Source organism: Panthera leo, chromosome B4 (genome assembly GCF_018350215.1).
Source record: "Panthera leo isolate Ple1 chromosome B4, P.leo_Ple1_pat1.1, whole genome shotgun sequence".
Classification (NCBI taxonomy): domain Eukaryota; kingdom Metazoa; phylum Chordata; class Mammalia; order Carnivora; family Felidae; genus Panthera; species Panthera leo.
The window spans coordinates 113,783,853-113,805,673 of record NC_056685.1 but is presented as its reverse complement, the minus strand read 5'-3'; the positions used below and the strand labels follow the sequence as shown (position 1 = coordinate 113,805,673).

Genomic DNA, 21,821 nt, shown 5'->3' with positions numbered 1-21,821 from the left:
CAACCCCACTTCCGGCAGGGCTTCACACACAGCAGGTGACTAATCAAGAGTCTATGCAGACATGAATAAATGAGTGAATGCAAATCTTATTTCAGTCTGGCAGCCCTTTCTGATCATGATAGTATTTACTGAGCACCGGCTGGGCGCCAGCCATTCTTTCGAGTGCCTATCCATCAGCTCATTGAATCCTCACAACAAAGAGAGGAAACTGAAGTGTGGCAGGATTGCTGTAGGGGCCCGAGGTCACACAGGCACAACAGGCTGAGCCAGGAAGTGAGCCTGGCAGTCAGCCTCGGGGCTTGCCCTCTGGACCTCAAACCATGTTGCTAGAGTCTCCACCTGCCTGCCGGGTGGCTTCTGCCTCCAAGACTTTCTTCCTGCTATGCTTCTCATCTGGGATGTAATCCCTCCTGTCCTTCCAGGGACCTCTATCCTTTCTATACCCCCAAACCCACCTCCAGCCCTATGGACCACCCCAGGACGCCAGCTTCACAGACTCTTAGCTTTTCTGAACTTACGCTGCAGGTCTGCTCATTATGGCAGAGCTTCTCAGCCAGAGGGAAAGGATTATACAGAACAATTACTTTATATTCTCCAATGGTATCTACCTAGCACAGCGTGTATTACATAATAGGGTCCCAATTGACAGGGTGGCCGCCCCAGTCACTGGGGGAGTAAAATGATGATGATAACAGGTGATGTCGAGTGTTTACTGTATTTCAGACCATGAGCGAAGCTCTTCATGTATATTACTTCATTTTAACAACAGCTTTATGGTCATCCCATTTCATAGGGAGAAAATGGAGGGCCTGGAGCTAGTTATGCTGTGAAGTCTTTGATCAAGCCAGAGTCTGCATGAGTCCCTAGGATGCTCTGATCCACATTTTCCATTGCCTTTGGCCATACAGAGCAAATGCGATTCCTCCCACACTTCAATTAGTAATGATTGGACAAGTTACAAGATAGCATAGATGTTGAATCAAAAAAAAATTTTGTTTGAATGTTTATTTTTGAGAGAGAGAGACAGAGCACAAGTGGGAGAGGGGCAGAGAGAGAAAGAGATACAGAATCTGAAGCAGTCTCCAGGCTCCAAGCTGTCAGCACAGAGCCTGACATGGGGCTCCAACCCACAAACCGTGAGATCATGACCCAAGTTGAATGCTTAACTGACTGAGCCACCCAGGTGACCCCAAAGATGTTGAATTTTTAAAGGAAGCAGCTATTTGCCTGCAAGAGTTAATATTCCTTCATAGAAAAGTTGTCTGGTGGTTGGTGACAAGATGTTTTCTGCCATGTGTTCTTTAAAAATATGTTTCAGGAAAAACAAGGAGAGAAAATCACAGAGATATTGCTAGTGATTAAAAGAGAACACATTCCAGGAACCGGGGCAGCACATTTTACCTAGAAGGTTTGCAACATTAGGAAATGCTGGAAGGTGGACCTGAGAATGGGAAAGAATGGAAAACTGCTCAGAAGGGCCACCCCAAGAATGTCTGATGATGTCAGCCTCCCACATACAATGCCATGTGGATGAAGGCTTTACTTCTGGTTCATAAAATTAGATTTATTATTCAAGTGGACAGCTGGGGACTTTGTAAGACTAGTTTAACAATTTCCATCTACGTACCAAACTTCTGGGGAGGGACGTAAGTCCTAATTGAACATCTTTGTACCTCTGAAATGAAGCTTTTTGTTTCTATCCCATAGTGGAGGCCACACAGTAATCTTCCGTAGATGTCTACATTTTTGGCAATTGTCAAGCCACTTCACTTTTCCTTCAAGGATCCCTGAAAAACGAGACACAATCAATATATTTTTAAATGCATGTGACATTGCAGCATAAAAGTTAACCAAGATCCACAGAAATCATTTAGAAACACTGACTGTCCCTGGAGCCAAACCGTATCTTAGGTTCATTTAACATATTGCTTGTTGTTTAAATGTCTTAGAAAAATGCACTAATTTGAAATCAGCCTCTTGAAGAGAAAAATGAAGCTTAATTAATTTAATTCAGTAAGTTGGAAATGTATTGTGCATTTTTATTTCAATAATATTAATAAAGCCTTTGTAGGTTTCTCTTCGTCCCTACACCATATAGTCTCTAATTAGAGGGGGGAAAATCAGACAAACAAGGACAAACGTATCTTTTGTACTAATCGTAAAACCTACATTAACTTCATAAGGATGATTATTGCTTTTTGACAAGAACTCATTTTCTCTTCTGAAGGCTTATATTAATTTTCCCACATTAAAATAACATATTACTAATGAGCTTTTGAAATAAGTTTTGGAAATATGGAGGGCAAGTCATAGACCCACAGAATCACATGGTGGGTGGGATTCTTGAGAATTCATCTTTCATCTCATAGACTTATAGGAAGCCACAGGAGTCTCTTCCCTCAATGATAAGGATCTATTTTTTTTATTGAGAAATCTCCAGAAGAGATGCTGTTCCCCATCTCACAAACCTATCAAAATGAGTAATAATCTACAAAGTTTTAAAAAGTCTTGCTTTGAGTTTTTGTCTTGTTCACTTAATAAGCTCAATTCAAGTTCCTAGGGTCATTTTAGAATTTGAACAAAAAATTTAGAAAGAGGGAAGAAACTCCCAACTGAATGACCATTTTACTTTGAAACTTGCAAATAAATATTATTTCTGTACAGCTGATAATCGTCAATTTGAGTTGCTCCCTTTGGATGCTTCCCAGGAAATCTTGGTTTATGGGTATATATCAAAGATTTCTTTATTTGAATTTAGTTATAGAAAGCTCCACAAATAAACTCAAGGCATCAGAGGACTTGCTTAGTTCCTATTCCCAAATTTCAGTTCCCGAGATTGCAGCTGGCATAATTTTAGATGAGCTCTGGATTTCAGTGACCTAAAAAAAAAAAAAAAAAGATGAATGGTAATTTAGCCTCCGGAAAGGCTCCCCATGGTGTTTACCCCCATTTGCTTTGTGTGTGGGTTCAGCATGGATGTGAAACACAAAGTGCTTTCAATCATCTGGGAAGTAGGTCTTTCCTGCCTGAACTCACTTCTGAACGCCTTAGAGACAGAGCCACGTCCTGCACAAACTTGGCGTGGGAGTTCTCATCGGGTCTGCCAGGATGTGACTGGAGTCCATTGTTTTGCGTGTTTGATTTACAATGCACTCCCACTCGAATCCATGTTTCCGAGAGCCATGACCTCAAGTCAATGGAATTGCCTTCTAGTGTGGAAGTCCAAATGGTTCCCAGCAGCCACGGGGCCCTCCATCGCTTTGAGTAAACTTAGACTGGAGCTCTGGGTCACCTATCTCAGGGGCTTACTGATTGACCTTTCCATCTTTTCCTTGATGCTGTAGATCATGATTTTCTCCATAGAGTCTCTACTCCATTTCCAGATATTCTTCAGCAACAAGGTGCCGAGTCACCCCACCTGTCCAGTGGGGCCACCAGCAGCTCAGGCAGGTGGAGCTCTGTGCTGCCCTAGTCGGGCTCTGTGCTGACAGCTTGGAGCCTGGAGCTTGATTCTGATTCTCTGTCTCCCTCTCTCTGCCCCTTCCCTGCTCTCTCTCTCTCTCTCTCTCTCTCTCATAAATAAACATTAACAAAATTAAAAAAAGAAGTATTATTGAATATTACTGACTTGTTACTTTCCAGTTAAAGAAACGAAAGACTCCTTGTTCAGATGTCTTGTCTCCCCAGTAATGGTGATGAAGGCAGCCGTCCTCAGCCCTCCATGTGACATCACCCAATCCTCCTAAATAGTTTGGAAATTCATCATGATTTTGATGTGCTGGAAAAGTGTGAAATTTGTTAAATCTCCCAGAGAATGCGTGGTCTACCCATGGCAGTGATAAGATATATTAATATACATGTTCCAGCTTTGTCTTCCCTTCTCACTTAAGAGTTTAGTTTCACCCATTGGTTTCTCCCTTCTCCCTGGCCCTTGGTGGAGATTTCTGGTTTCACCAGCTCTGCTCCCGTCCTCACTGTGATGCACAGTTAAGAGAACTGAGGATGCACATGGGGGTAAAAGGGAAAGGAAGGAATTTTGTTCATGGGGCAGTTCTTCAAGTCTCCTTTGTTGCTGAGATTCAGGGCAATGAAGAGAAAGTGAAAACAGAACTCAAGAGGCTAAGTTGATCTACATGATATAGAGCAGAGACAGGAACGAGGAGGGATAAAGACAGACAATTTTCAATAGGGAGAGGTTGGGCCAAAAGGCAGTTGCAAGGTGTGCAAGCACCGGGAAGATTTTAGTAAGTACTGCTATGGGTTATACACTGAATTTCCATCAAAGGCATTTGAGAGACACAAGTAAAGGTGCGAACGGCTCTTCCATTTCTTTCATCTGCTGGACTGTTTTTTGGAATGCGACATGGTCTTGAACGGAGGGGCCCTGGCTTTTGATGACACATGACGAATGGAACCCAGTGTTTGGCTGCTATGCACACAGGTGCATCAAAAAGTACTGTTAGTACTGTTAGTGTGTTCTCTCCCTCTTCTCTTCTCCCACCTGAGTTGAGCTGTAAAAGGGTCCTACCCTTAACTAAATGTTTTTCTTGGAGCACGTGGGTGGCTCATACAGTTGAGCATCTGACTCGATTTCAGCTCAGGTCATGATCTTATGGTTCATGAGATCAAGTCCCACATCAGGCTCTGAGCTGACGGCGCAGAACCTGCTTGGGATTCTTGATATTTTTTTCTCTCTCTTAGCCCCCCATGCTTGTGCTCTCTCTTCCCAAATAAATAAATAAACATTAAAAATTTTTTAAAACATTTTTTTGTGCTGCAGGCTATTGCCCCTTTTCCACTTTTATGCTCAGTCCAGGCCCAGGTTAAATCCTTTGTCTTGTGACCAAGGCACTCCAGGACCAGTCTCAAGTGGGCTAAGGCACACTATAGAGATTCTCTTTGCTTCCCCAAAGACAGCCGCATCCATCTTTATGCCCACATGTCAGCCCTTGCATTTTGGAGATCTGGGTACAGCTGACTCAATGGCCCAGGGAAGTCCAAAGCCCTTATGTAGATATTTAGAAACTCACTGAGAGACACGGAGATTCCAATGGCTTTCTCTGGCCCCTGGACTCCTGTTTGCACACATACTTCTTTTTTGAACAACATGGGACAAATGCCAAGCCAGGTCCATTGGTTGGTTTCCTATGTTGGTTTCCACTGTTAACCCCCTCCTGCCAAACACTTTATGAATTACATATTTATTTTACTGAAGATTTTGGGTTGTGGGGCGGGGTCAAATACACAGCCCACAGCCCTCCGCCATTTTTCTGGTGCTATTCTCTTCTCTGAAAAGAGAGCTCTTTGTCTCCCTTACCCCTGAACTTTGCCCCCTTTCTCTCTCAGCCTCTTGCTTAGCAATTTATGCTTGTCTTTCACAGTTTGACCTCGTCCACCACGGACAGGCTTCTCATCTGGCCACGTTAGCAGCTTTACCAAAGTATTTCTTCTGAAAACATTTAGGGCTCATTCCTCACAGGAATTCTGCCAGACACAGTCTTTTCCACTTCCCCATATACCAATGGCAGGTCATGAAAGTGAGTACTTGGGTGCATGATGAATGGAACTCTAGGAGCAAGGCTTCAAGGTCTTCTGAGGATCCCCTTCCCTTCTCTGCACCCCAGATTCCTGTTTTGGAAAATTGCAGAAGTCTCTAGACCACCTCCAAGTTCTCATCTGGTCAAAATGGCTGTGATTCTCATCAAGGTTGGGAAGGATGAGGAAGGACGCTGGAACTGCAGGTGTGGAGAGGCTGGGGGTGGAAACTGTGAGAAGAGGAGTGGGGAAGAGGGCCTTCGTCTGTAGGCTTAGTGGCTGATTTCCATGCTGACTCACTGGCAGCTGCATTCCAGCCAGGGTGACTGGGAGCTCCAGTAATGGGTTTCCTCAAAACACACAGGCCCAGGCCATTGCCCCATATTTCCACGCCTCAGGGGACAGCTCTGGTGGCCAGCACCCACTTTTAGTGCAGGTAAACGTAGCAACACGCAATCTCCCCCACATAACAATATCAGGCAAGAAGTATCAGTGGTAAATAATTTAGACAAAGATCCAGGCAGGTAATTGGAAGCTTTTAGAGTTTTGAAAGTCCTCAGAAGAGAGAATAAAGCTATTTGATGATTCTAAAAATAGCTATGAGTTTTTCTTTTATCTCCCCTTTTGACTTTATTTTTCAGGTGCATTAGGGAAGAAAAGAACATCTCTATCAAGAAAGAGTAGACATAAAAGGCCTTTCAATGGATAGGTCTAGATCAATAGGATCTGCTTTTGTTTTATACTAAGTATCCAATGTGTTTAGGGGATCAGTGAAAGGAATTCAGGGCCCCAAATCAAACATTCTTCTCATAAATCTGTCTTGGTGGGACACAGCATGGTGCTGGGCAGCCAGCGTTTGTGGGATCTTGGGAAATATGCTTAAGCTCCCTAAACCTCATCTGTGAAATGGATAATGAGAATGATGATTTCATCAGGTTGGTGAGGGGTTTTGATGAGATAATCTACGCAAAGTGCCCAGAACAGTGTCTGGTATTTCTCAAACACTCGGTCTATGGTAGGTAGAGAGAGGTCTTAGCCATTGTTTAGTCGAGCCGCACGAAGAGACCTAGTATAAAGTTTTGTCTCTTTCTCTGTCTCGTCCTGACTGTTTAGGAAAGAGCAGGGAGCATTCTACTCCCATCAGTGTTTGCCAACACAACGTACAGACACTCATAGAGCCCAGGCCAATGTGGTACGGGGGTAAATTCATCCCAGTGCATTCAGAGCCCAATTCCAGGCAGCCCATAGCATGACACAGATTTCAGTTCTGCAACCACGCTGTTTGTTGTTTGTTTGTTTGAGAGAGAGGGTGCAAGTGAGTGAGGGGCAGAGAAAAAGAGAGAGAGAGAGAGAGAGAGAAGCAGGGCTCGTGTTTTACCTGAAGTGGGGCTTGGCCTTACCTGATGTGGGGCTCGAGCTCACAACCCATGATTCAGATCATGACCTGAACTGAAGTCAGGCCCTTAACTGATGAGCCACCCAGGTGCCCCAACCACGCTTACATCAGAGCATAGTAGGAGAACGAATGTCAGCTTCAGACAGGACTGAACTGGAATCCTGCCGGCGTCTTCCTTGAACGACTGTATCTTCCAGCAAGTTGCCTAATTTATCTAAGCTCCTGAAAAATGAGGATAATATCAGATCTCACAGGGGCACTGTATAGACAAAGAGATCATAGATGTTTAGTACGCAGCACAGTGCCTGGCCATAACAAGGGCTCAAGAATGAGTCACCTTTATTATTTTTACTTACTATTACATTATTATTATTATTATTATTATTATTATTATTATTTTTATAATTATTACATGTTATAAGCATTATAATTCTTATATGTATTCTTATATGTATTGTATATCTTATATGTATTGTCATATTATGATTAACTACCTGTGGTGATGCTTTTGCTTCGTACCATGGGGCTGAGGAAGGCAGATGCACCTTCCATTCTTCCAGAGCCTCTACCTGACTCCTCAGTTTTGTTTCATGAGGCTGACAGCTCCCCAGCAATGGGAAATTTACCTGAGAAGTTGGAAATAGTTCTGGTGGAAAGACCATTGGATTTTTTTTTTTTTTTGCCTGAAGACTCTTATCCAGGTTCTTTTTTGCCACCTACTGGCCACGTGACCTTATAAAGTCACATAATCTTTCTTAGCCTCAGGGACATATGGGGAACATGTAATCAACTTCATAGTTTTGTGCTAAGGATTAAAAGAAATGTTTGACAAAGTGCCTGGTAAAGTATTATGCATTGTAAGGGTATTGTATGTTACCATTACAACATTTCACCCCCTATTTCTTTTCCCTAACTATCTTTGGCTGCTATATATATTTCACATGTAAATGTAAACGAGTTGATATGAGATTTTTCCACAGTTGTTTGGAAGCAGTGGCTGAACTTTGTTAAATTAATCTCTGTCCTAGCTTGGAAGGGAGAGAAATGGACCTGGATTCTTCCCAGTTTGGGTCCCTGGCTAAGAGTCTAATCCATCAGCTTCCAGGGAAAACTTTTGCAGTAGGGTTATTCATATATTTGGAAATCTAATGAGCTTCAGTTTGAGTAGCAAATTAAATACTGAAAGGCTGAAGCTACAAAAATGGAGCCAAGTCTCTTCCCAAAGATCATTTTTCTTTTCTTGGGTCATTCCACATCCAGGCTTTCTGGCACATCTGGGCCGTGGCAAAGGTGCACTGATCCACAGCGAAGTCTTTGGGGAAAATGGCAGCCTTTCCTCCTTTGCCTTGCCTCTGAGCTGATGCTCTGGCGGGGCTACTTGCAGCTGCAGGGAAGAGCTGGTTTTCTGGAAAAGCTTGGACCATTTTCTCTGGATCACACAGAAGGGCTCTGGCATGATACTGAAAAGGTACAGGTCAGACTAAAGAAATATCAAAGGGAAGGGGGTTGATCAAAGGAGCTAGAGAAGTCAAGGAAAATTCCTTCAAGATTTGCTTATTAACAAATGCTTAAGTTCCCCAGCAGAAATTCCTTGTTCTGGCACTTTGGAAGCCACTGCTGCCATGTTGTACAGGGTCAGGGCAAACATTTCTGTTGTGCTCCATGAGGAGTCCAAGGGGCCGCCATTCACATAGACTACAACGTAAAGGGTCCTTCAGGCTTTTGTGCACTAGGATTTTCCTGTAACCAAATCGCACAAAAGCCAAACTTCTGGTCACAAACAAAGCCTCGTTTTTTGTTCTATTTTCTCCTTACACTGTACCAATTTCTTCCACAAACAAACCAATGAACAAAGAAAACATTTTTAAGCCCTACCCAAATTTCAGGAAAGAAAGATGATATAATGTTTCCAGATGTGCACCATTTAAAATTCCAAAGTGTGCAGTGGACCATGTATTTATGGGGAAAGCAGATTTGTAGTTAAAATGTATTGTTGAGCATTCATCTTCTTTCCCATTTAATTGGGGTGTAATAATTCCCAGTACCTGTTATGCCCAAAGAGTCTTAGGAAAAATATAAAAGAAAATGGTACTTTCCTTTTAAATAAATTCCAAGGTCATCTCTTTGCCTCAGGCTCTCAAGATAAAAGACAGTGACTAAGTCATTCAGGCAGTAGGTCTGGTGGCTCTGACAGAGGCTGCCTCCGAAATACCGCAGGAAGAGAAGCAGAAGGAGACTCACAGTCAAGGAAAGCATGGACTTTCTCTTCACCTGTACCGTTAATCACAACAGGGAAAACTGGAAAGTCACCGTTATCAAGCAGGAGCTGTGACTGCGTGGATAGAAACAGGTCGTCTTTATTATAAACATTTTTAAAACTGAAATGGTATTCCCATAATAAACAGTTCACTCCTCAAGAAACCAACTCCCCCCATCTCCCACATGCTTAAAGAAAATTCTACTTAAGACATCTTTTTTTTTTTAATGTTTATTTTTGAGAGAGAGAGAGAGAGAGAATGAGTAGGGGAGGAGCAGAGAGAGAAGGGACAGAAGATCTGAAATGGGCTCTGTGCTGACAGCAGTGAGTCTGAGGTGGGGCTTGAACTAATGAGCCATGAGATCATGACCTGAACTGAAGTCAGAAGCTTAACCGACTAAGCCACCAAGGTACCCCTCCTTTGGATATCTTTTCAACGTTTTTTTTTTTTTTTTTTTTTTTTTTTTTTTTTAATTTTATTTTTGGGACAGAGAGAGACAGAGCATGAATGGGGGAGGGGCAGAGAGAGAGGGAGACACAGAATCGGAAACAGGCTCCAGGCTCCGAGCCATCAGCCCAGAGCCTGACGCGGGGCTCGAACTCACGGACCGCGAGATCGTGACCTGGCTGAAGTCGGACTCTTAACCGACTGCGCCACCCAGGCGCCCTGGATATCTTAATTTAATTCACCCTTTACCTCTTGTTGCCTTTGTTGAGGCCTACATATCCCGCATGGTTTCTGATACAAATATCACCTTTGATTTCAGTGCTCATGTTGGTTGATTAGTTAAGCTGGTGTTAGTAGTAAGTGATTAAAGTAGCAACATTTTACACGTCATCCAATAGTCCTCAAAAATATCCATAAATTTAATTTTCCTGCTGGCTTCTAAAAATATAGCATTAAATTTGGGGGGGGGGGGGGCATCTATTAAATGTACTGGGCTTAGCACTTCTCTTCCCTTGTCTTCATTGTTCTTGTTTAATGTCTGAAACCTGCTCTAAAGACTTCACATTTGGGGGTGTCTGGGTGGCTCTGTTGGCTAAGCGTCAGACTCAGGTCGTGATCTCACGGTCCGTTAGTTCGAGCCCTGCATTAGGCTCTCTGCTCTCCACACAGAGCTTGCCTCAGACCCCCTGTCCCCGTATCTCTCTGCCCCTCCCCTGCTTGTGCTCTCTCTCAAAAATAAACATTAACAAAAAAGACTTCACATTTGTAAGCCATCTCAAATTTATTTTAGTATAAGGCAGATGGCCAATTCATATGTATATGTTCATATATCTAAGGGTCAAACAGAACACATCAAAGTGCCACCAGCCTAGCAAAGTGTGTCTTTGGGATGACAGTCACTCTTTTCTTGTTGCCAATGCTTCAGACACTCTTCTTCAGGATTCCATAGTGCCTACCATGTTGCTAAACCTACGCGCTCCTTGATAGACCTATTTATTAAAATAATGAGTAATGTGTCCCATTAAGAGTTTTCCAACAGTGTGACAATGTGATGGAGCGAGAGAGGGAAGACAGATGTGCTTCTGATAATGTTACCACTCTAGGGAGTAGAGAAAGCGGACCCAGTGTAAAAAGCCACTAAGGGAAGTGACAGCAGTAAAGACAGAGATAACAAAAACCCAGAAAATATTTTTGTTACAGGACCTCAGCAGACAAAATGCTATGGGGAGAAAGGTCACAGTTTGGCTTCAACAAGAAGTAATTTGAAAGACAATGATGTGAGTTTATTTTTGAGTAGGGGGCTTTGATACCTGGGCAGGAAATAGAGAGCAGGTCTTCTCAGGAGGCACTGAGATGCTTGAGAACTGCCATTGCCCAGAGGCTATCATTAAGACCACACAGACTCAGGCTTAGAAATCCAGGTCCACAACCTATTAGCTCTGTGACCTTGGCCAAATTATCTAACCTCTGCAACCCTCATTTTCCTTCATGGTGACGTACTAAATGGCTCCCGTGTGAATAGCAAATGTCCCAGTCTTGCCCTGGTGAGCTGCTTGTGAGGCACTGTGGTATTACCCTTCCTCTGCTTCCCCTTCCTGGGGAGGATTGCACGTACCCACTCCACTGAGGGTGAGCTTGGCCACGTGCCTGTCTTTGACCTTTGAAGTATCACAGACATGCCGTGCGTTGCTTCAGGCAGAAACTTGAAGAGTCCGTGAGTGCTTTGCCCTAATCTCTTATGTCTTTGCCATGAAGACTGGTAACATTCCAGGTGGTGGCTGCTCCCTCAGCATGGGTCCCAGAGCGAGGACAGTGACAAAAAAATGGAAACAGAGCATAAGTGAGATATGAGCCAAGCCACTGAGATCTGGGGACTGTTATTGTGGTACAAAAATGAATTTAACCTGACCGATAGAGGACTTTTTAAATTTAGGAAAAGCTTTTATAATCCACCTTTGCACACTTGTAACATTATGTGAAGCATTCACGTGTGGGTTACGTTATAGACTTTGGCAAACAGTCTATTGATGCACCATGCTTTAGTAGTCTGTAAAGTGCTCTCATGCTGTGGTCTGAATATTGGTGTCCCCTCAAACTCATATGTTAAACACTAACCCCTAATGTGACAGTATTAGGAAGTGGGCCCTTAGGAGAACAGGTCATGAGGGTAGACGCCTTGTGAATGGGATTAGTGCCTTTCTAAAAGATGCTCCAGAGAGATCTCTACCTCCTTCTGCCCTGTGAGGCTACAATGGGACCAGAAGGGACCCTCACCTGGCCATGCTGGCACCCTCGTCTCAGTCTTCCACCTTCCGGAACTATGAGAAGTAAATTTCTGTTGTTTCAAAGCTGCCCACTCTTGTGATATTTTGTTATAGCAGCTGGAGCAGATGAATACAACTTATGTGTTTTGACGAGAAGTTGCTATTTCTCCAGACTATTTACTAAAAACTGCATGTAAATACGTTCCGACTCTGAAGGATTGAGATTTTATCTAATTCCTGATGCTACATTCTTCCTCTTGTTTTTCACAGCATTTCTTATTCAAATCTGTTTTCAGAATTTACTAAAGATCTCCTTACTATCACCTAATTTCATGCTTGTTTCACCTTAGTAAGTACTCCCTCCATATCTCACCTCGAGCATCACTGCCTTCCAAAGAATCTCCTATCTGTAACTACTTCACCATCTGCCCCAACCTAGAAGCTTTCTTTCACAATATTTATGTTCCTTTCCTGCCCCCCAGCATTTATCTCAATTTGGTTGTATCTTTAGCATCATTATTGGATTAATTTCTCCCCCACTAGACTGAAAACTCCCCGGGACCAGGGAGTGTATCTAATTTTGCACATTATCATGTATAGGGTCTCAGCTCCACACCTAAGCACTTAGTGAGTGCTCAATAAATCTCAATCTATGTTTATTTTACTTTATTTTTAAATTTTTTCCTACATTGTTTTTAAATGGATTGTAAAAATTTAAATTTTGCTAAATGAGGATATGGATTAAAAAGGTCAAAGTGGAAAAGTGGGGGAGAAGGTCCAAATATCTACTCAGGAAGTAAATAGCATTTATCATACCAAAGGTACAGACTTTCCTCTTTTCTTCTCCTTCCATACAGAAGTCTTATTAAGGGTGTTGATAAATGTGAAGGTTTATTTTGTTCCTTTCCGAGAGCCAGGAACCTCGTTAGAAGAAGAACTGAACCATGTAATTAGCCTACACTAACTATTGCCATGAATATTGCTGTAAGTTGAAGTAATTTAAAAAAACAGACTTGGAAATGGTTTTTCCATGAATGCAGAATTTTCTGTTAATAAAACCCACACAGGAGAGGTGACAATGGCAAACAGAAATCTGCCAGTTATTTTTGAAAATGTCAACTGACAGAGCATCAGATGATGGTTCCTTTGTGGGAGGGTGCTGATGGAACTTTCTCAAGCACAATAACACACACGCACACATCAAGGGGATGTAAACAGCTATCCTGGGAGGTGGGTGAATTTACTGCATGAAACTGGGATGTCCCAGAAGGATTTTGCCTTTGTGAGCATGGAGATGAAATCCATCAGTAGTGAGGTCTCAGAAGGCTCAGCATAGTCCTTGATGATGCCAAAAACACTGTTTACAAAATCGAAGCTTGTCTAGGGTCAGAGAGAAAGAAGACAAGAGTACAGATACTTCCAAGGGTAAGGCATAAACAATTTTTTTTAAATTTTTTAACATTTATTTATTTTTGAGAGACAGAGATAGAGCATGAGCAGGGGAGGAAGAGAGAGATAGGGAGATACAGAGTCTGAAGCAGGCTCCAGGCTCTGAGCTGTCAGCACACAGCCCGACATGGGGTTCAAACTCATGAACCTCGAGATCATGACCTGAGCTGAAGTCAGAAGCTTAACTGACTGAGCCACCCAGATGCCCCCTTCTGGTTAATTTTAAAACATGGCTACTGGAACCTTCCTGCTTTGACTCACCTGACTTAACTCTTCTAGGTTTGCAAAAAGTCTCCATAAATCTACATCCAGAAGATATTCATGAGTTTATAGATATTTTAATGTATTCATGAAGATCTTTTTAGAAAATCCAATGCACATTACTTTATATTTTTCAATTTTGAAACTTGCCCTTTGGGAGAACATTGAACATAAACCTGAGTATAACTTTACAAAACAAGGTAGCAACCAGTATTTTCAAGGTTTAAGAATTTTACTAAATACAAATGATGACATTTAAGCTCCATAGAACACATATGGGAAAGGTGCTGTTCTGTACGAAGTCGCTGTTGCTTGCATGAGCCCCCTCAACAGTCCCGCTGAACATAATCTGTTCAAATGGGCCTTCTCTGCTTCTGGGGGCCAGAAAAGTCTCAAAGGTTCTCTTCCTGCCATGGCACTAACTTGAGACCAAAACAACATTCATACTAAATTTTCTTTTATTCCTTCCTCTGCAAAAGACCCAAATATCCTGTACATTCAGGAAATTAAAAATAAACAATTAATGAGTTAATATCTGATAACAGGGAAGATGTTTAGATTTGGAGAAAGGCATAAATATTAATGAGACATTAAGGGAGTCTTTATGTTATTATTACTTGATCAGATGCTTTCATACAATAGGAAAACAACAGCAAATCAAGGAGGAACTATAGTTCTCCAGATAACTTGCCCTCATTCTATACACTAGAGACCAATTTATTGAAACAGGACTACTTTGTAAAAATATGATGAAACATTCAAAGGGGCCAATTATTTCAAAGAGCTTAGGTGTGAAAAAACTGGACTTTAGACCACCAGTCTTCTCCAGTTTCCATTTTCATATTAATTAATGCAGTGGAGGCGCCTGGGTGGCTCAGCCGGTGGAGCGTCTGGCTTCGGCTCAGGTCTTGATCCCGCGGTCCGTGAGTTCGAGCCCCACGACGGGCTCTGTACTGACATCTCAGAGCCTGGAGCCTGTTCCGGATTCTGTGTCTCCCTCTCTCTCTGACCCTCCCCCATTCATGCTTTGTCTCTCTCTGTCTCAAAAATAAATAAACGTTAAAAAAAATTAATTAATGCAGTGAATGGTTCTAGAACTTGCATCAGAATCACCTAGAGGCCTTGTTAAATCAGACATTAGTGTTAACCCCCCAAGTATCTGATTCGGTAGGTCGCTGATGGGGTCTGAGAATATATATTTCTAGTAAGTTCCCAAGTGATTCTGATGTTGCCAGTGTAGGGAACCCCACTATGAGAACCACTGACTTAGAGCTTCCCAAAGTTCATGTACAGGCAAACCTCATTTTCTTGCACTTCACAGATATATCATTCTTTACAAATTGATGGTCTGTGGCAATCCTGTGTTGATCAAGTCTATTGGTGCCATTTTCCAATAGCATTTACTCACTTTCTCTGTGTCACATTTTCATAAATCTCATGTTTCAAACTTTTTCATTATTATTATATTTTGTATGGTGATCTGTGATCCATGATCTTTGATGTTACTATTGTGATTGTTTTAGGGTGCCACGAACTATGTCCATATAAAAGGGTGAAGTTAAAATCAATCAATGTGTGTGTTCTGACTGTTGCCCCAATCAGTCATTCCCCCATCTCTCTCCCTCTCCTTTGGCCTCCCTATTCCTTGAGACACAACAATATTGAAAGTAGGCAATTAATAGTCTTACAGTGGTCTCTAAGTGTTCAAGTGAAAGGAAGAGTCAATTGATGTGACAAACTTCATTGTTGCTTTGAGAAATTGTCACAGCCTCCTCAGCCATCAGCAACCACCACCCTAGGCAGTCGGCAGCCATCAACACTGAAGCGACACCCTCTACCAGCACGAGGGTTATGACATGCTGAAAGCTCAGACAGACGGTGGTTAGCATTTTTTAGCAATAAAGTATTTTTAAATTAAGGTAAACCACTGTTTTTTAGACATACTGCTATTGCATGCTTGATAGACTACAATATAATGTAAATATAACTTTCGTATGCACTGGGAAACCCAAAGATTCCTTTGACTTGCTTTATTGCCATATTCACTTTATCATGGTGGGCAGGAACCAAACCTACAATATCTCTGAGGTATGCCTTGAGTATTGTTGTCTGGAAATTTGGAAACATGCAAGTATTTAAAAACCATAATTGTAAGAGACAGAAGTCATTGCTACAGAATCTTTGAGAAAATTTAGAAGAAATAGTATTTCTGCTATAAGATTCTTAACCTTATACAAAATTTTGCCACTTAAAAAAATAGTGAGTCCTCTGGTAGATTTATTTTACCACTTGACTTACAACAAATAACTTTGGGAAACTTGTATTGATTGTGTAAAGGAAGATATGTATCCTCTAAATACACTGGAACATTTGAAAATAAATAAACTCAAATTGACCTTTAAAAAAACCCCAGAAAATGCTAGTTTGAAAAGCTTGTGTAGCTTACAGTGGGATTAAATAATTCTTACGCTATTTATTAGGGCAAGGGCGGTAGCATAGCTCAGGGGGTTAGTGCTTCATAGTGAACATCTATTGGTTACCACCCAAAACTCCCCTTCCCTAACATCTTCTGGTTTTCACCTCAGGATCTACTCGTCCCTATGCCTCGGCTGTGCCATGTATCACAATGACCTTACTCTTAGAGATGGGCCTTCATTGTTTTAAGCCAATTAGCACTTTCCTTCCTCATCAGAGGGGTTGGTTCAGGAGAGGGCATGTGACTTAAGCCAGTCCAATCAGAATGAAAATGAAGACTTTGGCTATGAATGCTGAGAAGAGATCTCCTCTGTCCCTCTCTCTCTCTCTATGGCCTCAAGGACAGCAGCCAATCTGTGACTATAACAGAAGCCTGTCATAAGATGAGACTGATGCTATGGAAAGCAGGGATAAGAGATGGAAAGAAATTTTTCCTTGGTTTTGAATTCCTTGATCAAACCAACCTTGAACTCTCTCCCACCTGTGACATTTACAGCTACATGGGCCAATAAAATCCTATATTACTTAAGCTAGTTTTCTGTACCCTAACAGATATCATCTCTAAGTCTTAATTTTCTGAGTGTCTTTGTGGTTTAAATTTTGCCGGTAAAGTACATAACATTGTGACCTACCCAATCAATATTATTTACATTTTAACTGACATTTGTATAGCACCTGATAGATGTCAAAGAAAACTAATCTGATCATGGCAATGATTAGATGTTATGAGATAGCCAGAGATGGTATCGTCATCCCTCTTTTATATCTTAGGGCAGGGATTGGTAAATGACAGCCTGTGGGATCAACCAGGCCTGCTACTCAAATAATGTTTTATTGTAATACAGCTATGCACATTATTTTTCTTTTTTCTTCCTTCCTTCCTTCCTTCCTCCCTCAGTCTCTTTCTTTCTTTCTTTCTTTCTTTCTTTCTTTCTTTCTTTCTTTCCTACAAATTATCTATAGCTTCTTTGGCACTGCAACAAAAAAGTTGAGTAATTGCAATAAAGACCACATGACCTGCAAAGCCTAACGTATTTACTGTCTGGACCTTTATGAAAATGTTGCCAACCCCTGATTTAGGAAATGGTGGACTAGACTTTCTTAAGGTCAAAGCCAGAGGCAGATCCAGAACTTGAACCCAAGTCTCCAAGCACAGCATTTTTTCCTGTGTAAGAGAGTAGCCTGAGTGCCAAAGCCTTATGGGCAGAGGCAACCTTGGCAGCAATGTGGCTCTTCCTCCCCTGTCATCTTGGAAGGCAGCTGCTCCCTGCCCATCATTTGCCCTGGAAAGGAATCCTTTGCCAAGGAATTCTCTGCTCATAACTGCACTCGATCACGGCTGCAGCAGCACACAACGTCGGGGGCACCATTTCTCCCACAGATACCACGAATATACTGTGGAATCTGACCCCACTGCATCACATGTGAATGGTTGCCCCAGAAATCTGTGACCTGTGGCTGATAAGAAGATTTGCTTGGCACTGTTCAGAGGGAACAAGAGCTCCAAAAGAGGGAGCTGACCGAAGGTGGGACAGGTACTTTGAGGATGGCAGTGAGCTCCCTCACTCTAGAAGTGTATGAACATGGGGTGAGAAGGCAGAAGAGATTCAGACATCAGATGGGGAGCTGGACTAGTTTACTCAGAAGATCTCACACAAACCAAACAGGCCATGTTTAAAAAAGAGAACAAAGAGACACCAAGCAGCAGATAAACAAAAATACACCATAAATGCAATTTTCTTCAGATTCCCTGAAAGAAGGGACCTTCCCCTCAACTTCCTTTTTTTAGCATGGCAGGGAGAAATGAGTCCCCAAAGAATCAAATTAATATTTTCCATCTACTATGAAACTGAAAGCCACATTACCATCTTAGGAACTGATAAAATGGTCCAAGAAATCAATGCATTCACCTGTGAAGACTTCCAACTTGGCCACTTGCTGCTTTCTCAAGTCTAATTAATTGGTAGGAAGTTTTTGATATGTTTCCATGATTTCATTCCAGGTTTTATCCTGGACATGGGAGAAAAGAGAGAACAAAACATTTCCACCTCGGTGAGTTGACTTGCAAAGCAGCAGGAACAGGTGATTTCCAAAACCATGTTTCCCACTGCAGGCCCCGGGCATCCCTCTTGCTAGTGGTTCTGCAAACTACTCAGACTGTAGAACTTACATATCAGTAAGAACGAAGTTTCCTCTCTCTGAGGGACTTTGGGGTGCCAATTCCTCCTGATGCAAAGCATGGGAAGCATAGTATCCATAATGAGAAGAAATCTAAATTGATGTTGTTTTGAATTATGCTTCAGAATTTAATGAGCCCTCTCCAGTTTATTGCCCCAAACCCTCAAAGAACCCCAACCTCAGAACTGGGAAGTCTGATCCAGGTTCCACTGGCAATGCTTGTTGAAATTAACTACTGAAGCATCATGAAATAAGAGTTTTAACGTTTAAAGAGACCTTGAGAAGTTGTCTTATCAACACCGAAGTCCAGTGAAGAAATGGGCAAAAGGCATGAATAGACACTTTTTCTTTTCTTTTTTTTTAATTAAAAAAAAATTTTTTTAACATTTATTCATTTTTGAGAGTGAGAGAGACAGAGCATGAGCAGGGGAGGGACAGAGAGAGAGGGAGACACAGAATCCGAAGCAGGTTCCAGTCTCCAAGCTGTCTGCACAGAGCCTGACGCAGGGCTTGAACTCATGGACGGTGAGATCATGACCTGAGCCGAAGTCAGACGCTCAACCACTGAGCCACCCAGGCATCCCTTAGACACTTCTTCAAAGAAGACATTCAGATGGCCAACAGACACATGAAAAGACATTCAACATCACCCATCATCAGGGAAATACAAATCAAAACCACAGTGAGACACCACCTTAAAACTGTCAGAATGGCTAACATTAACAACTCAGGAAGCAACAGATGTTGGAAAGGATGCGGAGGAAGGGGAACCCTCTTACACTGTTGGTGGGAATGTAAACTGGTGCAGCCTCTCTGGAAAACAGTATGGAGGTTCCTCAAAAAACTAAAAATGAACTACCCCATGACCCAGCAATTGTACTACTAGGTATTTATCCAAAGGAGACAAAAATGCTGATTTGAAGGGGCACATGCACCCCAATGTTTACAGCAATGCTATCGACAATAGCCAAAAGGTGGAAAGAGCCCAAATGTCCATTGACTGATGAATGGATAAAGAGATACATAAAATGGAATATTTTATATTTATGTAAAATTTCTATTTCCATTTATATGTAAATGGAAATCTTTCCATTTACAACAACATGGATGAAACTAGAGGGTATTATGGTAAATGAAATAAGTCAGTCAGAGACAGAAAGATATCATATGATTTCACTCATATGTGGAATTTGAGAAACTCAACAGATGAACTAGGGGAAGGGAAGGAAAACTAAGGTAAAAACAGAGAAGAAGGCAAACCATAAAAGACTCTTAAATACAGAGAACAAACAGGGTTGCTGGAGGGGGATGGTTGGGAATGAGCTAAATGGGTGACTGTCATTAAGGAAGGTACTTTCCAGAATAAGCACTGCGTGTCATACATAAGAGGGGAGTCACTGGATTCTACTCCTGAAGCCAAGACTACATTGTATGTTAGCCAACTTGAGTTTAAGAAAAAAGTTATCTTATCAAAAAAGGCTTAGAGGGGCCCCTGGGTGGCTCAGTCAGTTGAGCGTCCGACTTCGGCTCAGGTCATGATCTTGCTGTCCGTGAGTTCAAGCCCCGTGTTGGGCTCTGTGCTGACAGTCAGAGCCTGGAGCCTGTTTCAGATTCTGTGTCTCCCTCTCTCTCTGCCCCTCCCCCACTCATGCTCTGTCTCTCTCTCTCTCTCTCTCTCTCTCTCTCTCTCTGTGTCAAAAAATAAATACACATTTTTTAAAAAGGCCCAGAGATGTGAATAATAATAACAACTTTCCACATTTGTACAGGGCTTTCTGGTCTACAAAGTGCCGTTATAGCCATTACCTTTGTTAAGATAAAATAGCTTCTCCCAGATTTCAGTGTGCATTAGAGAGAGCAGACCATGTTCTGCTCTGCCTCGGGTTTGTCTCCTGCTCTCTGCTGGTATTATGAACAAGGGAATAATCTGACAACTTAAAATAATGACCACAAGAAAAAAAAAAAACCCAGCCTTGCAGCAAACAAGTTGAGTTACGTTATGGCAGTGGAACTCACAGTCCCTGAAGTCTGTAATTTTCACTGAGGACAGGCAGTTCTCCAGGTCAGGTATGTGCCTGTGTTTGTCTTTGCCCTGCTTAAAGAACATTAGAAGTAGGATTTTCAAACACGAATTCTTTAAGGACACAACTTTAGTAGCCACAGCATCTTCCATTCTCTAATATGCATGAGAAAAGATTGCACATTTTGTCTGTAAGCCACTAACACTTGAAAAGCCATTTCTGGGGCTCAGGTCATGATCTCACAGTTACTGAGTTTGAGCCCTGCATCGGGCTCTGTGCTGACAGCATGGAGCCTTCTTGGGATTTCTCTTTCCCTCTCTCTCTGCCTCTCTCTCTCTCTCTCTCTCTCTCTCAAAAAAAAAAAAATAAATAAATAAATAAACATTAAAAAAAAAAGCCATTTCTGAGTCATAGTCTGACCCATAGAACCACAGAATTTTAGATCCAGAGGACATTGGCCGCTGAGGATGTCTAGTCTAAATATCTTGTTTTACTTATAAAAAGGAAAAAAATCCAAGACTCAGGACAATCATATATAGCAGTCTCAGCAGACAGATAAACTTTAGTTTATCACTTGCCTTGTGGGAGATAGAATGTCCTTCTCAATCCTAACTTCTCCAAATACTGGATCATAGAACTTTAACAGAAGGTGCCTCTGATGTCTTATTTCAACTCATCATTTAGCAGATGACTAAATAAAGCCCAATGTTAAAGGACTGTCCAACATGATAATTCTGTGCTAAAGAATATCAGAATATTCTAGAAACTCTAGTTTCCTTAGAATGGAACCACCCACATTTTTTGTTGTCATTGTTGCTATTGTTACAATTTTTTAAAAATAATATTAGTTTAAAAAATCTGATTACAAAGATAATCATGGTTATGACAGAAAATTTGAGAGACACACAAAATCAAAATAACCCATAATCCTTATGTCTAGATAACTCCTGAAAACCTTTTTCTGATGGTATTTATGATTCATATTTAATGGTGTCATATTTACCCATCCTTTTGCAACTTGGTTTTTAAACTTAATATGTTGCGATCTTTTTATATTTTTATTTAACTCATTCAGTAGTCTGTTGCAACATCATGAATTATCCACTTAAAGAGTTCATTTTACCAACGAAACCGGGAAGAAACGCTCATAACAATGTGGAGGGCTTTCTGAAGTCTACTTGGCTGCATTTCAAATGAATGTTTATCACAGATAATTTTTTAACTTGTTCTGTTGCCTCAGGGTGCATGATGTATGGTGCATAATGGTGGATCTAAGCAGTTTGGTGAAGTTACTCAACTTTACTTTAAGGAGCGAGAGAAGGTATGAGTTATCTGCTGTTGTGGGCAGACGGCTCCCTGTATATATGTGAAAGGAGAACTGTAATAGTTCTAGAATGTGCTCATGGGCTGTGGCTGGTTTTTCTGGTAGGGTTATGGCACCGGAGAAAGAAATCTATTAGAGGCTCATTAGCTTCCACAGTAGCAAAGGAATCTTGCAGCCAGCTGGAGACCTCCTACAGGATTTAGGACATATGCC

General features: G+C 41.7%; 1 protein-coding gene across 1 annotated transcript in view; it reads right to left on the bottom strand.

Annotated features, from left to right (window-relative positions):
- Positions 1 to 21,821, bottom strand: part of PLEKHG7 (pleckstrin homology and RhoGEF domain containing G7) — a 67,660-nt gene that overhangs the window by 16,136 nt on the left and 29,703 nt on the right. The window contains 10 exon segments of the mRNA XM_042948333.1: positions 1,228 to 1,325; positions 1,688 to 1,787; positions 3,310 to 3,403; positions 3,406 to 3,463; positions 5,318 to 5,449; positions 9,024 to 9,143; positions 13,180 to 13,280; positions 13,611 to 13,732; positions 17,963 to 18,095; positions 20,260 to 20,355. Of these exon segments, the coding sequence (XP_042804267.1) occupies positions 1,228 to 1,325; positions 1,688 to 1,787; positions 3,310 to 3,403; positions 3,406 to 3,463; positions 5,318 to 5,449; positions 9,024 to 9,143; positions 13,180 to 13,280; positions 13,611 to 13,732; positions 17,963 to 18,095; positions 20,260 to 20,355 (1,054 nt within the window).